The sequence below is a fragment of the Leuciscus leuciscus genome (genome assembly GCF_965113295.1).
Source record: "Leuciscus leuciscus genome assembly, chromosome: 7".
NCBI lineage: Eukaryota > Metazoa > Chordata > Actinopteri > Cypriniformes > Leuciscidae > Leuciscus > Leuciscus leuciscus.
In genome coordinates this window covers 39,114,898-39,131,098 of record NC_138731.1, presented here as the reverse complement: position 1 = coordinate 39,131,098, position 16,201 = coordinate 39,114,898, and the positions used below count along the sequence as shown (strand labels likewise).

The window sequence follows — 16,201 nt, the reverse complement described above, 5'->3', positions numbered from 1 at the left end:
GTTTTAATAGAAAAACATTAACATAATTTGGAATTATTGGACTTCTAGGAATTTCACTGTTTTAATTTTTGAGAGAAGTTTATTATTTTACCAGTAGGCCTTATAGCCTATGAAAAATAGCCTATACAATAAATCAGGAAACTAGCTGAGGTAAAATAAACGATGCATATGGGTTGACATTCTCTTGATTTGTGCTTATAGGTGAGAGTGCAATAATACATTTCTATTTATTATAATGTTGAGCAAAATGATTGGGATTATTCATTTAAACATTATGCAGCTTGACGAAAAGGTGACTAAGATTATAGTGACTAAAACTAGACTAAAATGCTCAGACATTTAGTCAACTAAAACTAGACTAAACAAAAACAGGACAAGGTTGAGTAAATATGATAAAAACTCAAAAAAGTGACACATGACTAAGAATAAATTGGAATTAGCTGACAAAATTAACACTAATTCCCAGCCTTTTAAAGCCATATGATATACATGAACATTATGATTGTGTGAGTAAAAGGGTTGAAATTTCAATTATCATTCACTGAGAATATTCTTTCACATACAAATTCTTACTGACCCCAAACTTTTGAAAGCTAGTGTTTTTATTTCGATGCAAAAAAAAGATTACCAAAAACAGTTGCATCTGGGATCAAAATGGCCTGATGTGCATTACCATTTCAAATGGTCTTAAACAACTTACCAGACTTTTGGGAAGACAGAGCCACTACAAGAGCAGGGTCGATCTCACAGGGCAGGCCTGCGGCAGAAGACAGCTCATACACGTTCATGGCAACCTGAGAAAAAGGAGAATTTCAGGTCCAGCGGCCCATTGTTACTGCCAACAGCAAGCCTCAAAGTCACCTACCTTCATGTCAGTTTCACGAGGAATGTGGTCTTTGAAGTCTTCCACGGAGCTCACCAGGAAGGGAATGTGGCAGGACAGCACCTGGAGAAAAGGACACATCTGTGATTAGAGCTCATTTGTGCAACAACATTTCCAAACAAAGGAATATCTAACTGTCAACCTCAACCTTGTTCCAATGCCATATTATTTTCTTTCTTCCTTCAAACACGAAAGTCAGAAGAATATCTGAGCTGCTTGTTTCCTTACAGTAAAAGTTGATAGTGATTTATGCCGCCAAGCTCCAAAAAGCACACAAAAACATTAAATTATAGTCTATATTACTATATTCCAACAAGTCTTCTAAAACCATATGATATATTATGAACATATGATTGTAAATGGGCAAAAAAATTGTCAATTATCATTTAACATCTCATTGATTCAAACTTCATATTCAAACTTGTCATGTGACACGTTACAACCAAACCTGATGCATCTTCAGGTGACATTTGAATCATTGTAATTTTAGCAATTTTATACACTATTATAGTATTTATTAATATTATAAATTAGCTTTCATTTTTATATTTTTCATTTTAATTTAATTTGAGTTTTACATTTTTTAATAATTATATTATGGGCTTTAGAAATATATATATATATATATATTTAAAACTAATAAAATGGTCTGTAATACATTTTTTTTTTTCAGTTTTAGTTTGTTTAATGGTAGTACTTTGACTTAAATGTTTATTTTAGTTAGCTGCAAAGGCAACATTTATAATTTTCATTCAAGTTTTTCAACTAATACATTTCGTTTTATTTCAGCTTTATTTGTATGAACAAAATTTTTTTTTAATAGTGTTAGTTTAAGTTAATACGACTGATTTGAATATATACGAATGCAAATGAGATTTGAGAACTTCAAGAAGCTCTGTTCATCACACAAAGACATCACATGACATCAAAAGACTTTGAATTTAGTCATATGGACTACTTAAGAGTGTACTCACACTAGGCACGGTTGCCTTGTGCGCGATTGTCCCCCCTCCCCCGCAAATTAATTAAGTTAATTGAAAGTTTACTGTCCAAGTTGTAATAGAAGATGTTTGCTGTCGTAATGATGACAGTAGTGCACAGCTGTTGCGTTCTCCGTCGCTGTTAGCGATCGGTACCGCACCCGAGCCCAACTGAACCGTGCTCTGGTCCACCTCTTCCAAGCAGGCCAGGGAAGGTTAAATGAACTGCTTCCGGGCCGGGACGGAGCGATCAGACCAGGAGCGAACGAACCAGACTCTGGGGGTCAAACGCGCACGGGCACGGTTCAGATCACCTAGTGTGAGTACACCCTTATATGCTGCTTTTTTGTCCTTTTTGGTGCTTGGTTGTACAAATCACTGCCTGCATTATGGAAAAATAGCAGCTTGAACATTTTACCCAACATCTCCTTGTGTGTTTCATGGTAGAAAAAAGTAATACAGTTTCGGAATTAGCAAGATCTCAGCTATGAGATGTACACCATCCCTCCTCCGTTGAATTGAAGTGCTGCCCATGTGAGTCAGTGTGAGAGAAACGAGAGATATCTGCATTACAACTCACATCTCTGAGAGCTTCCTGAGCCAGAGAGCGGAACGACAAAATCACACCGATGATGGTCATCCGTTTCAGCACGCTGTCAACCGCTACAGAAATAGAAGACAAGTCATATTAATAACTTCCAAAAATAGGACATTTTAGTCCTTTAGAACCACTAAAAATAGGTCTGCAGGTGGGGTGTATATGGGCCACATTCCTCAGACGGGATTTTTAAATTCCTGCTCACATTTGAGCTTAGTAATACATGATTGTATGAGGATAAGCCATAACAAATACCATAAATAGCTCTCTGTAGAGGGTCCTGTCTGCCATGGGGAGTGCTGGGTGGGTGTTATTACAAATCATACCATGAAATTCCAAACAGCTATTGTCTAAGACAGTGCTTCTCAATCTGTGGTAAGTGGACATGACTGGAAATGTAATTTTTTTAATTAAATATTCTAATAAAAATGCAAATTTTTTGCACAATATTATGACTCTAAAACTATGTCAAAATGTAAGTCTTCTCTTATTAAAGCTAATTCTGGCCAAAAACTGCCACTTTGACAGAAAGAAAAGTGACATACAAAGTGACCAAACACAGTTTGCTTTGTTTTTACATGCTGTTCATGGGCAGATTCACCTGAACTGGATCAGCAGAAAAAAAAAAAAAATGCATTTATGATGTACTGTATGTACATAATATGATGCATTTTTTTCAGGATGCTTTTATTTTCACTTTTGACCAATTTATTGCATCCTTGCTGAATAAAAGTATGAATTAAAAAAAAATGTATAACCTTACTGACCCTAAGCTTTTGAAGTTATTTTATATAATTAAAAGTCCCACAATGGATACTCACATGAGAGCCGCTTAAAGAGTGCTGCCATATGGTCCGGCTTGTCGAAACTGGTCCTCATCTGGGTCAGAACCTCCACATTGTCCACCACAAGTTTCTGTAATGGCAACAAAAGACGTATGATGAATAAGCAGGAAAAAAGTCTGTACATCCTTCCACGGGAGGACATAATAACCTACATGCATCTTAAAGGGATAGTTCACTTTGAAATTAATTTTTGGTATGTTTTAGCTTACCTAAAGGGCATCCAAGATGTAGGTGTCTTTTTTTCCGCAGTAGTTTCAATTTTGATATTTTTAGGTCAAACCGTTCTTGTCTGTCAGTCATATAATGCAGGTCTATGGTCACGGTCTCAAAACACAAGCACAGAGTCCAAATTAAAACAATTCCCCGTCGTCCAAATTAAACAATTCCCCATCGTAAGTACACATTGATGGCCTAAGACACGAAACGAGCGGTTTGTGTGAGAAAACGAACAGTATTTATATCGTTTTTACCACTTATACACAGCCATGTCAAAGTGATCTGATCTGACGTGTGCGCAGACTGGTGCATAGATATATACACACTAGATGTCGCCTTGTCTACGGCAGTTCATTGGAACGAATGTCTTTAAGGCGACATCTAGTGTATATATCTATGCACCAGTCTGCGTACACATCAGTTCAGATCACTCGGACATGTCTGCGTATAAGAGGTAAAAACGATATAAATACTGTTCGTTTTCTCACACAAACCGCTCGTTTCGTGTCTTAGGCCATCAATGTGTACTTACGATGGGGAATTGTTTAATTTGGACGACGGGGAATTGTTTTAATTTGGACTCTGTGCTTGTGTTTTGAGACCGTGACCATAGACCTGCATTATATGACTGACAGACAAGAACGGTTTGACCTAAAAATATCAAAATTGAAACTACTGCGGAAAAAAAGACACCTACATCTTGGATGCCCTTGAGGTAAGCTAAAACATACCAAAAATGAATTTCAAAAGTGAACTATCCCTTTAAAAGGCATTACAATCTAACAACAGCATTTATGACAATGTTGATTACCAGAAACTATTTTGAATGTGATAGTTGGTACAAACTGTCGATTTAACTTAACTTTGAACCCAGAACATTACTTTTAACACCAAAGCCGAACAATTTTGAGCAATAGCCGCATGAAATCACCTGAGATAGGAACTGTGAAGAAATGCAAGAGCACGAGTTTGCATGTCAACAAACGATTTGCGTAATTTGAGCTCTAAGAGAAAACATATTTCACGTTAAAGTCCTTTGGTGAACATGGCGCAGAATAGAAATGCAAAATAAACCATTTCACTCCCCAGCTGATTGTGAGTCAGATAGGAAACTTGGTTCTTTTTCCTCCAAATTACTTTCAGCTGAGGGAGAGAAGTTTGCAAGTTAAAAGCCTGTGTTCACACACTTTGGTTGGCTCTTGTTTCTCAAGAAACTTTTATAAATGCAGAAGGCTGTTTCAATTACATACATCATGCATTTGCAAACCTGCTACCATTATTGAAGAAAACGTATTGAAAAATAAAGAAAATAAAAAAAACTAGGGCTTTACATGCAGATGCTCTGGCTAAGAGAGAAAAAAAAGTTCATTCCTACATCATTATGTCAGGGAGTGCAAACAATACACCATTCATTCTTCATGAGGAAGGCTTTGCCTTCAATGTAATCAAAGTAGGATTGGGTTCAGGTTTGATCATAGTTGCAGTTAATCCATCATTGCTGACAGTTCTTAGTTGTCATTGTCTAAATGTTATCCAATAACTGAGGGGAAGTGCTACCTAAACACTGTTCCCGGTAAGCAGGCCCACATGGAATCTGTGGCTGCAGAAATCCATAGAAAGCTCTTCAGATTTATGTAATATTGGAATGTCCATCATTCACAAAGATCAACACATCATGTGTGTCATCATCCCCAAGTGTGCTACTCTCAGCCCTGTTCTAAGGTCATGTGATGCTGCCATCTTTACTCATGTGAGGAACTATCTTTTTGTACGACCAATAAAACCATTATTTTTGCAGCTTCAACACATTAGAGATGGGGTCGGCAACCTATTGCTGGCACGTGAGCAAAAGCAAGAGAGGTGTTTGTATTTCATTCAGATAAAGTAACTCGTACCTACATACAGATCTACATTTTGAGGTAATCATGCCTCATAGTAACACAGCTTGTTATATTAAAGTAGGAGTTATACATACTATTAAAGTATGAGAATTAAACTGCGCAAGTCAATGAAAGCGCGCAGGTCTGACACACCATTAGCGTGACTGCGCATCACGTGCACACAAGTTACTGACTGACAGCTTACAGCTTGTTCCGCGGTACATAGTCAATGCTGTAAATTTTGGAGATATTCAACCAAGTATACTGAATCCTATTATATATTCCACACACATCGAAATGACTGTGATGCATGTGGAAACACCGTTCATGTGTACCTGGTCACTTCATGTGTTTTCTCTGATCGGATAACTATCCAATCATGAAAAGACAGAAAGATAGGGCATTTTTTCACATTCCAGATGAAATTGGACAAAATGCATCTGGTTGTTGAAGCCACAAATGTAAATTTTATTCCTCCTAAAATGGTAAAAGCTAGACATGCGAGAGCGTGTTATAATGGCTCCCGGTACCCAGATATGACAGCGCTACTGCAGCACACATCGCCGTAGAGTAGCCGCCGAGCATCTCTTCAGCAAGCCGACGTGCAAACTGCTGCAAATGAAACTGAAAGTTCAGTGTTACATCCTGAAGCTCAACACACAGTCGTCTTCATTAAAAGTAGCAAACTAAATCTTACCAGTGCTGATGCCTCTCTCTCTCCAATTGCGGTCTTTGGTCTTAAAATTAGCTGATGATAAATAAAATTAAGCTCATTTCTTGCTTTATTTGACATGAACTCTGTTAAATTTGCATATAGCGTGGGAATTGAAGATTAGATTTATATTAGTTTTGCGGACACACAAGTTACCTTGCCTAATGTAAATGGAAAAACACATGAATGACCAGGTGTAAATAGGCCTCATTGGAAATCTGTTCTTCAAAGTCTAATTTAAACCTGAAAACAAACAAACTATAGAATTTTGAAAAATTTGCTTCAGAAAAATTTAAGGTTCAGCACTGTTTCTATGTTAGCCATTATGAATATTTAAAATACGTTTATGTGGGGTGGGGGGTTGTGGGCACAGTGATCAACTCAGAAACTTGAAAATGGCACTTCATGACAAAAAGGATGCCAAACCTTAATTAAGTAAATAAATTAATACAATTCCACAAATTCAGTCTGGACTTGCCGGTGAGTCAAAGTGACTGTGGGAATCACTGTTTAACATGTTGTTGAAATCAACAGAGAACTGTGCTTCTGAACACTTTCAGAGGAAGGCAAACAAGTTGGAACTGTGACAAGCCTAATGATGTGACCTTTCACCTCAGAGACCCCTATCGCTCACCTTGAGTTCGGCCACCTGGGAAGAGATGTGCCACATGAGGCTCTCGCTGAGAAACTTCATCCCGTATGGACCCAGCAGCTCAGACAGTGAGCGCATTTCTGAGAGACAAAGTCAAGAACGTTTAGATGTGCTATGGCAGTTTGAGTGTGAAAATAATCACATCCATCTGAAGAAAACATTGTGGAATGTTTCTAAACAATGAAATCTTTTATTCAATGTGTCTTTGTGGCATGCTTTTTTCCCCTCACCAGATATGTCGGAATACTCCTCTGCATTGAAGGTGAGCTCATTCTCTGTGGGCAAGTTGACGAAGGCCTTCATGGCAGGAAAGTAAGCGATGTGACCGTTGCTAACCTGCCGCAGTAGAGTCTCCAGATACCTGTGCACAGATTAAGACCAAACCAATGTTTCACTTTAAGGTAGTGGTCTCACACTCAGCTCTTGAGAGGGCCACTGTCCTGTAGAGTTTGGCTCCAATGCTAATTAAACACAGCTGAACCAGCTAATCAAGGTCTTCAGGATAGAAACTTTCAGGCAGGTGAGTGGGAGCTGAAAGGCCCAGATATACTCACAGTAAAGTTATTTTTTGTTCTTCGTTTAAGGGATAAAGAAGTTCAAAATGCCTTTGCAGTGGTATACTGTTAGTGAACATCCCGATGCTGCCTACACTGCTGAGAGCGGCATTTAGATGAATTTGTAAATGTGCAGCGCGCTTTCGTCACAATAACCAAATAAACACACAACAAAAATGACAGCAGTAAAAAACAGCAGTTAAGAAAACATCTGATCATAGATGCCTGCACAAGCTCTGTAATTTGGCACTCCAGTCAAGTAAAGTCATGTTTATTTATATGGCACCTAATACAATAGATCGCTTTAAACCAAACAGCTTTACAGTATTAAACATGAAAAACATGAAATGAACCGGAAAAGATTTCAAAAAAGGCGGAGCCCCAAAGCGCATCTACCTATTACGCAATCCCCACGGAACAATGGTAGTTCAAGGTGTTTACCAGTCGAAACAATCTTTTCAGGAAAGAGGAAAAGTTCAGATCACTCTTCGACTTTGCTTGAAGCATATCGGGGCCTCGTGTCTGACCTCGACGGATTGAACGAGGAGGAGCCCCAGAGCACACCTATTTATTACTTAATCGCCATGGACCAATGGTATTTACTAGCCAGAGCAGACTTTTCCAGAAATTTCGATTTCGAAGTCATTTCAAACTCCCGAAAAAACCTTTGTTTTGGCCTAATTTTGTTCGAAATGACACCACACCAATTCAATTTCACTTGAAGTATATTGGGGCCTTTAGAGCATCATGTTGTTAGCTTGACAACATGCTAATGCCAAATCTCTATTCAAATTAAGTCAAAGCATTGAGTTAGGGTTACCATTTGTTGCTGCCTATGTAGAGTGCTCTAAATCGGTCACTTAAGAGGTTCTATTTCAGTTGAGATTCTGTCTAAGCAGCAGACAGAATAATAATCTATGTAGGCAGTAAACTAGGTTTTGGAACAGAGCCATTCATCCTAAAAGCAAAAGTTAAAGGGGTGGTATAATGCCCTTTTCACAAGATGTAAAATAAGTCTTTGATGTCCCCAGAGTGTGTATGTAAAGTTTTAGCTCAAAATACCCCACAGATATTTTATATAGCATGTTAAAATTGTCCATTTTTGAGGGTGAGCAAAAACGCACCGTTTTGTGTCTGTTCCTTTAAATGCAAATGAGCTGGTGCTCCCAGCACAGAGGGCGGAGCTTCAACAGCTTGCACTCACACAGACATGTACTGACAATTTCTAAAACTTTTAGCCTTTTATGTTAAAACCGGATTCAGACAATGATGGAGAGACTCAAGAAGAGGCGACAACATGTAGAATGAAACAGGACGTTTCTGAATGGTTAGTTGATGAATTTATGTAGCTTATGTGTAGTTATCTTCTAGTCATTGATTAGCATGTCTTGATAATCTATAAATCGTGTTCGGGTGGGGTTTATGTAAATTTTAGGGTTGGTGATGTCACTAACCTGAGAGGAATGTCGTGTAGTCCCTACCAGCCGTTTGTTGTAGTCCTTAAAAGCGATTTCTTTAAAAGCAAATATCTCCCTTTGCTTTGAACTTTGAGCATTGTAACTTTGCAGATGTTGTTTATGCTCAAACAGCAACATTACACACTAACTAAAGTTAAAAAAGTGACATCATAATCAACCACCCCTTTAAGCTCTGAAATAACTGTGGCCATTCTAGCACTGACATATAGTGTCTCACCAGTTGGTGTAGAGGCTGGTGATGGTTGGTTCTCCATGGCTGTCCAGGTGTTGAGTCTGCTGCAGCAGCACATTGTTGAATACTCTGGTGATGTCAATCTGCACATAATTCTCAATGGACTGTAACACTGTCATGTAGGCCCGCACACTGGTGAGCAGCTCTGATGGTTTGGCGATCTCCTGTGTGGCCTGGTTGTACATGGTCATCCCAACTATGGACCTGAGTGACAGTTACAGACACAGAACGAAAGTTAAAAAATCGGGTTTTATTGTGCATGTAATTCTAAAGGAACAAAGTGTTTGTTCTCTTAATGTTTTATCAAAACGTATCTTGCATCGGAAACAACATTAATGCTGATGTATACAAGACCAAGCAGGAAGAAAACAAAATAATAGCCTAATAATAATCATTTAAAAACAATAATCAATACAATCGAATGAACAATCAAATAATAAAAAAAAAACCAATGGATAAAATCCTGCCTTACAAAATTTCCTACTAAATATGCAGTTATAAATAATAAACAATAATACAACATTAGTAGAATATTTCCAAAGAAAACAGGATATTATATTAGAAAAAAATGAATAAATGAAATAAAAAGAACAAAGAAATCTGTGGCAGCTGGTTTCTTTGGAATTACATGCACCAATTAATCATGCGCAGTAAGACCTGGAATATACTGTATGTAAAGAAAGTAAACGGGGTCAATTTGGACTTGGTTATGTGGTGTTGTTTGGAGAGCAATGGTGGCCACCATAAACAGATCCATAACAACAACATATTATTTTAATGCTTTGACCTGAATCAAGGCTATTTACCCAATCAGATGGAAATGGGTAATAACAGCACATGGTTGGGTGGTGAGATCTGCTAACAGGGCCTCTCATTGCTGAGAAGCACGGCCACATGAGGGGTTCACAGCCCGGGAGAGAGGGGCCAGCCAATGCATCCGCGTCAGAGTTTTGAGTCCAACAGTGGAAAATACCTGTTATTCCTCTGCCCAATGTTTATTTAGTTGGACAAGCTCTATTCTGGAACAGTGTCAAATATCATGCTAACCCAAACTCTCAACGCTAGTCCAATAAATTACACAAATCGAACAATAAACCCAAGAGGCTCTTTAAGCCGTTGAGTTCTCAGCTTAATTAATAAGGGAGAGTTGGAAGACAATTTTCCCTCACATAAAACGCAACAGTAACTCTCCCCTATGAGGCAAATCAATATGATTGATGCTAGTACGGAACGAGTGCGGACAGACCTCATCGCGAAGGGTTGACTGTGGGTAACGTAATAGATAAAACGAGCAGTGATGTGTTTATGTAGGTAGCAGCCAAATTCAGTTCAGGTTCTTGTGATCTTTAAACCCACATGATTCCGAAAAAAGATTGATCAGCAATCAGCATTATATAATTTAATATTGCAAGAGAAAATGTAAGTAAAGTACTTAAATAAATAAATACAAAATAACATACATTCATACATACATACATATACATACATACATACATACAATTTGATATATTTTAAAATATAATTAATTCCTCAGTTGATTTTAATATGAATAATTTTGTGGAAACTGTGATATATAACCATTCAGTTTGGGGTAAGTAAGTTTTTTTATTTCTAAAGAATTGAATATTTCTATTCTGCAGGGATGCATTCAATTGATCAAAAGTGGTGTATTGTCTGAACCATCAAGATGAAAGTCTGACTTACTTGGTGAAGCGGATCTCCAGGTGGGAGGTCAGGTACTCGCGTGGGGTGAAGGTGTGCTCCCAGACCATCATGTTAGGGACGTAGTTAATGGAGAAGCAGAGCTCTGAGAGAGCAGTGTGCAGTTTGTCCAGACTGTAAAAACCAGACGACAGCCTTAAAAACTAATTTCCTTCAGATTATACAGTCAATCAGCTAAAGCTTACCCAGCACAACAGTACTGCTCACCATGGGGCCGCACCGCTCCCATACTGTTACTACTGCTCATGTGTGTCCATATCAGGCTTTAGGATAAATCCATTTTATATTATATGGAGGATCTGTTTGAATGTCTGCCGTATGGGAGGATAATAGGTAAAAGCCTCCAGCTGGGTTTTGTTCAACACAGTGATTCTCTACTGGTGAGTTCTGATAGGGACGCAGACATGCCCTCATCTACAAAAACCATCAATTACAAAAACTAGAACAAAGTAAAAGACAAAATGACCCAGACTACATTAAATACAGTATGAGCAACAAGGATTGACTCAGTTTGTGCTGACTAGATATAGAAGAAGAGTAAGTTTTGCCCTTACTTGGTGACCAGGAGTCTGTTCTTCCTCATGCTCTCAACACCAGGTTTCTCTCTTTCCGGTTCACCTTTCTTTCCTGTCTGCTTTTTCGACTTCTTGTTCACGGCCTGACTGATGGTTTTGGCACAATGTTTTGGCAGTAGCTGCACAAAAGAACAACAGGAATAAGCCCCTTTTTAAAGTCAACATTAAATCAAAATTGACCCCAAGTTCCTGGTCATATTGTGCATAAATAAGTGTGCATAGACTTGGGAATTGTTAAATTTTTCTTAAAATACCAGAACCAAATGATTTATGACATAATAAAATATAGCACCATGGCAAAATAAATTTTGAGCTTGAGTTGTGAGCTTGCAGCCTGAACTGGATGTAATGAAAGATTATGTGTAATAAAATATAGGCAATTAATAGATATATATCTGTTGCATTATCCTTGCTGGTTGCACGCAGTAACATGCACCGTGGCCAGTATAGTCCACCACATGCACAAATTACTCTTAAGAGTTTATTTTAGTGAATAACTCAAAAAGACTTAATCACTCAAGTCTCAAAATCATGGGATTTTCAGAATCAATGAATTTGTCACCGATGTTCTTAACTGACTTACTGAACCACTTGTCTTGAAATTAACTGAGAACCATTTCTGTGATATGTACATATTTGTTTGATATATCAAACAGTTTTGTATATTGTAAATATATATAAAGAACATAAAGGTTATTGAATTTATTGTTCTTTTTAATTGACACAAATCCAAATTCCTCTTACTTTTCAACACCCCTCCTCCAACCACCTGTATCATCCACTTTTCACCATCCAATCAATTCCTGATGAATAAAATCAAGTCCTACCCCAAGTCTTTGCCAAATAAATATCTTTGTTTCACTTGGAGATATGTCAGATTAGAGAAGTAAAATAGGTTTCATGTTGACCGTAAGACTGTAATTCCTTAAGACAAATGTGCCTTCCGCAGCCCAGGCATGAGCAAAGCGGGAAGTTACTTATGAGCTGCTGTCCTGTTTGCGTACAACATGAGTTACATTCACCAGAGGGGGGTGAGAATAAGTTTATTCATTAAAGCTGACTGTATGTGTTCGAATCAGTGCTGCCAACTGTGTCCAGCGAATCAATCACCGCTTAATTTCATTGCGATCATATTGCAATGGAATGGAACATTCCTGGTGAATTTGCAGAACTCTTTGTAAACCCAGTTAAGTTTCTTAAAATCCCAGATATGACATGGAAAATTCCAGAACTCCCAAAAGTCCCTCTGTGTTTTGGCAGCGCTGAAAGCATGTGTGCGTCACTGACCTGGTCGCTCAGGGTGCACTGCTCTGTGCATATGTCTGTGATGAGGTTGCGGGCTTGCTTGGCCATCTCGTCCAGGAACATGTTGCAAAGGGACAGGCTGCGGTCTCCGATGTGGTGCCTCTGCAGGGAGGGACAGACATGGAGACATTAGTGGAGACTTCCCTTAGCACAACCCGAATGTTAAGCGAGACATTTGATTTTCAGCATAAAGTACGTTCCGCTCTGTAGCATCCATTTAGTGCTTAATACAGGTGTAAAGTGACATTTTTGCACCAAATGGAATTGCAATTCTATCTGGTTCTGCTATAGGCACAGGAAATACATCCTTAACCTTCATTATCAAAAGTAAATAATTAGGCTCAGCTGGTCACCTGGAAAAAATATCTGTGAACAGGGCCTAATACTGGCCAAGAACCACCCAATAATACAGGACGGGGCCAACCAAAGGATGTATAAAGGGACCAGCCACAGTTTTTAAGTGGCGTTTAGTGACATTTTAATCAAATAAATGCAGCCTGGGTGAGTATAAGAGACCTTAAAAAGAAAATTGATCCCAAACTTTTACCCATATATACATTTTAATAAAATAATTAACTAGAATTAATGGGACCAGGATGGAAAAACACCCTATTTCTCACCATGCCATTAACTGGGATGAATTTATCTGAAAATGGTCCTGCCAGAGGCTGAAACTACTCCAACATAAGCTGCTCAGGTGGATTTGGCTAACAGTGAGGTGCTGTTTTCGACCTGTCCAAGTGTAAGTGAGGCTTTTTGTTATGGCCCAGCTGGTCTTGTCGCCTCAACTTCCTCCCTAGAGCAAACAGCGCATACTCTCTAAATTACTAATGCAAAACAACCTTTGCCCCTGTGCGTTTTGACGAAACCCATACAAGATGGAGGAGGCCGGTCATTCTTCGTGACAAACAAAGAGTGTCAGTTAAAGCTTCGTTGGTTCAACTCCGATTTGACGAGGACCAAATATTCTGCCTCGCTCCTCATGGGCATCTGAGGGCAGAGTCTGAGACGGTGCAGGTTGGAAATAACACATCTATCCGACGTGATGCAGAGGCTAACCTCTGCTGAAGCGCCGCGATCTTTTGTTGTTTCTCTAAACCGCTGTAAAAAGTTTTCTGTGCGAGGATGGAAATATTCTTGGAAACTTTTAGTGCTTTTCCAACATAAATAAAGCTTGCAGCTGTCCAAAGCTGTGTGGAGTGGACATAGGAGGAAGACCATTTCAGAGACATGCTGAGAGAGGGAGTTTCATGTTTAAATAAGGGAAACCCAAGCCTTCTATGGCTCAATAAATCTCTTTTATTCCTCTAAGTGCTCTCAGACAGCTCAATGTTCAGGCCCTGCAATGACATGAGAACTCTCATTGTGCTGTTTGTTTGGGTGCCGTTTGTCCACCAATTAGGAGTGAAAATGTGGGTTTATTTACCAAATTAAATTGGATATTGGAGGGCACGATGTTTGGCAGGAAAAAACACTTGGTGAATGTGCTGGCCATATACCAGCGGGGGGGAACAGGAATCTGTTGTGCTCCTCATGTGTGCGGAGGGGCTTCCATATGCCCCCGGGGAGCCTGGGTAGCTGCACTGGTGTATGGTTCAATTACAGATTTAATAAATCATGCTTTTCAGCATTTGGTTTTCTGTACACATCCTGATACATGGACCACAGTGCTCAATGCTGCGTGTTGGGACATTCCAGCTCTAGTTAACTCAAGGAGCTTTCCGGATTCACAGTACGACTCCATCCTGAACCCTCGCATGGGTCGCGGCTAAGCCGTGGCGAGACCCGACAGAGAAAAGAAAGATCTTTTCCAAACTCCTTTTCTCAAAAGTAACACTGGCCATATTCACTAGGGGACATTCACAGACACATAAAACAGTTTTTTCCCCCAAAAACACAGAGTTTGCATTTAGGCTAAACCAGAGGTTTCAGGACAAGTCAAATGGAATATATAATCTGACCAAATTAAATAAATTAGGTGTCAACTGATTTATAATAGTCAAAGAAAGCAAGTACATGAGGCTAAAATTATCATTTCATTACAGACTAGGGCTGGATGATATACTGAAAATTCACAAAATATTTGTGATGATATTACTGATTGTTGAAATTGACATCATGAATATCACAATGACTGAAGTTAAGAACGTCTGATTTATACTTCAATATCAAAAACTGTTATACCTGGTAAATTTAAATTATTTGAATGAAATCTTTGAATCGATTCACTTAAAGGTATAGCGGAGGATGTTTTACTTCCTGGTGGGTAACCTATACTATTGGTCCTCCTGATTGTCAATCATTCTGGTGAATCAATCAAACTTTTCAAAAAGTGGAGAGGGCGGGTCTTATCTAAAATTTGGAAAGATCCTCCGCTATACCTTTAAGTGCAAAAATGTTTGCAGAATCACATATGGCATTTTTTATAAGTTGAAATACTTCAGTAAAAATACATGTAGGTAAATATTGTTCTTATATATATATAATATATAATTATTTATTTATTGTGTTAGCTTACTTAAAAACTGTGGAAAACTTTTGTTTTACTGTATTTTACTTGCATTAAACATTTTGAATCTACAAATGGCCATTTCAGAGAAAAACAAATAAATTTAGAGATAACAATCATGTAATCATTTCACAAATACAAATTCACAATACTACTCTCAGTGATACCTAAATGTCATAAAGCACTGTTTTCAGATAAGGTTACTGAAGTCAGGGTTCGTACAGATTTTTAAGAGTGAAATTCAAGCACTTTAAGCAATTTTAAGCAGTGGAAGCAGTGCTTTACAAGAGTGGGTACAGGTGAATTATCAAGGGTTCAGTAAATATAATTGGGTGTACACTATACACTAAACAGCTGAGAAGTAAACTACAGTAGGAACTGCTATATAAATGGGAGACTATTTGTGTTTCCATTTGCTCCAACAGCAATAGAAAAAAAATCCATTTTACATATCCAATTGCTTTTCATTTCCAAAAGAAGAAAATATACAATATACAAATATACAATAATATATTGCAAAACATTGTTACACGAAGATCAAAACGAATATGAAACAAATTCTGAAGTTAACCCTTTTATTTTACAGTGTCCTTGTTACGTTACATGTAGTTACTATAGTAATAACTATAAATTATGCATAATTACATGCAACTAACACTCAACCAAATCCTAATCTTACCCTAACCCTATAGTGAGTACATGTTGTTAATTATTATTACTCTGTACTTAAATATGTAATTACAGTGTAACAACGACACCTTAAAATAAAGAGTAACCATTCTGATTCTGAACAAGACAAATTCAGAGCCGTACAGTAGAGGGCGCAACATGAAGGCAACCTTCAGCTGCGCTGCCAATCCGGATATTAAAACTAAAGAACGTAGGAAAAGTAATTAAACACTCCAATTTCTAGAGCTGTGAATCTTCACTTGCCTCATGATTCGATTACGATTCAGAGGGCAACAATTTGATTATAAAATGATTCCCAATGCATTATGATGCATCATTTCCACTAATTCTTTATATTAATAATAACTACTATATTAACAATCACAATATA

At 38.1% G+C, this 16,201-nt stretch overlaps 1 protein-coding gene across 7 annotated transcripts in view; it reads right to left on the bottom strand.

The window, feature by feature from the left end:
• nckap1 (NCK-associated protein 1) overlaps positions 1 to 16,201 on the bottom strand; it is a 54,010-nt gene that overhangs the window by 5,742 nt on the left and 32,067 nt on the right. For all 7 annotated transcript variants that reach the window (XM_082176668.1, XM_082176671.1, XM_082176670.1 and 4 more), the window contains 10 exons: positions 12,615 to 12,734; positions 11,307 to 11,446; positions 10,735 to 10,866; positions 9,016 to 9,234; positions 6,997 to 7,127; positions 6,749 to 6,846; positions 3,283 to 3,376; positions 2,444 to 2,526; positions 866 to 946; positions 701 to 794 (listed from right to left, as the gene is read on the bottom strand). In XM_082176668.1, the coding sequence (XP_082032794.1) occupies positions 701 to 794; positions 866 to 946; positions 2,444 to 2,526; positions 3,283 to 3,376; positions 6,749 to 6,846; positions 6,997 to 7,127; positions 9,016 to 9,234; positions 10,735 to 10,866; positions 11,307 to 11,446; positions 12,615 to 12,734 (1,192 nt within the window). The remainder of the gene's footprint in view (positions 1 to 700; positions 795 to 865; positions 947 to 2,443; positions 2,527 to 3,282; positions 3,377 to 6,748; positions 6,847 to 6,996; positions 7,128 to 9,015; positions 9,235 to 10,734; positions 10,867 to 11,306; positions 11,447 to 12,614; positions 12,735 to 16,201) is intronic.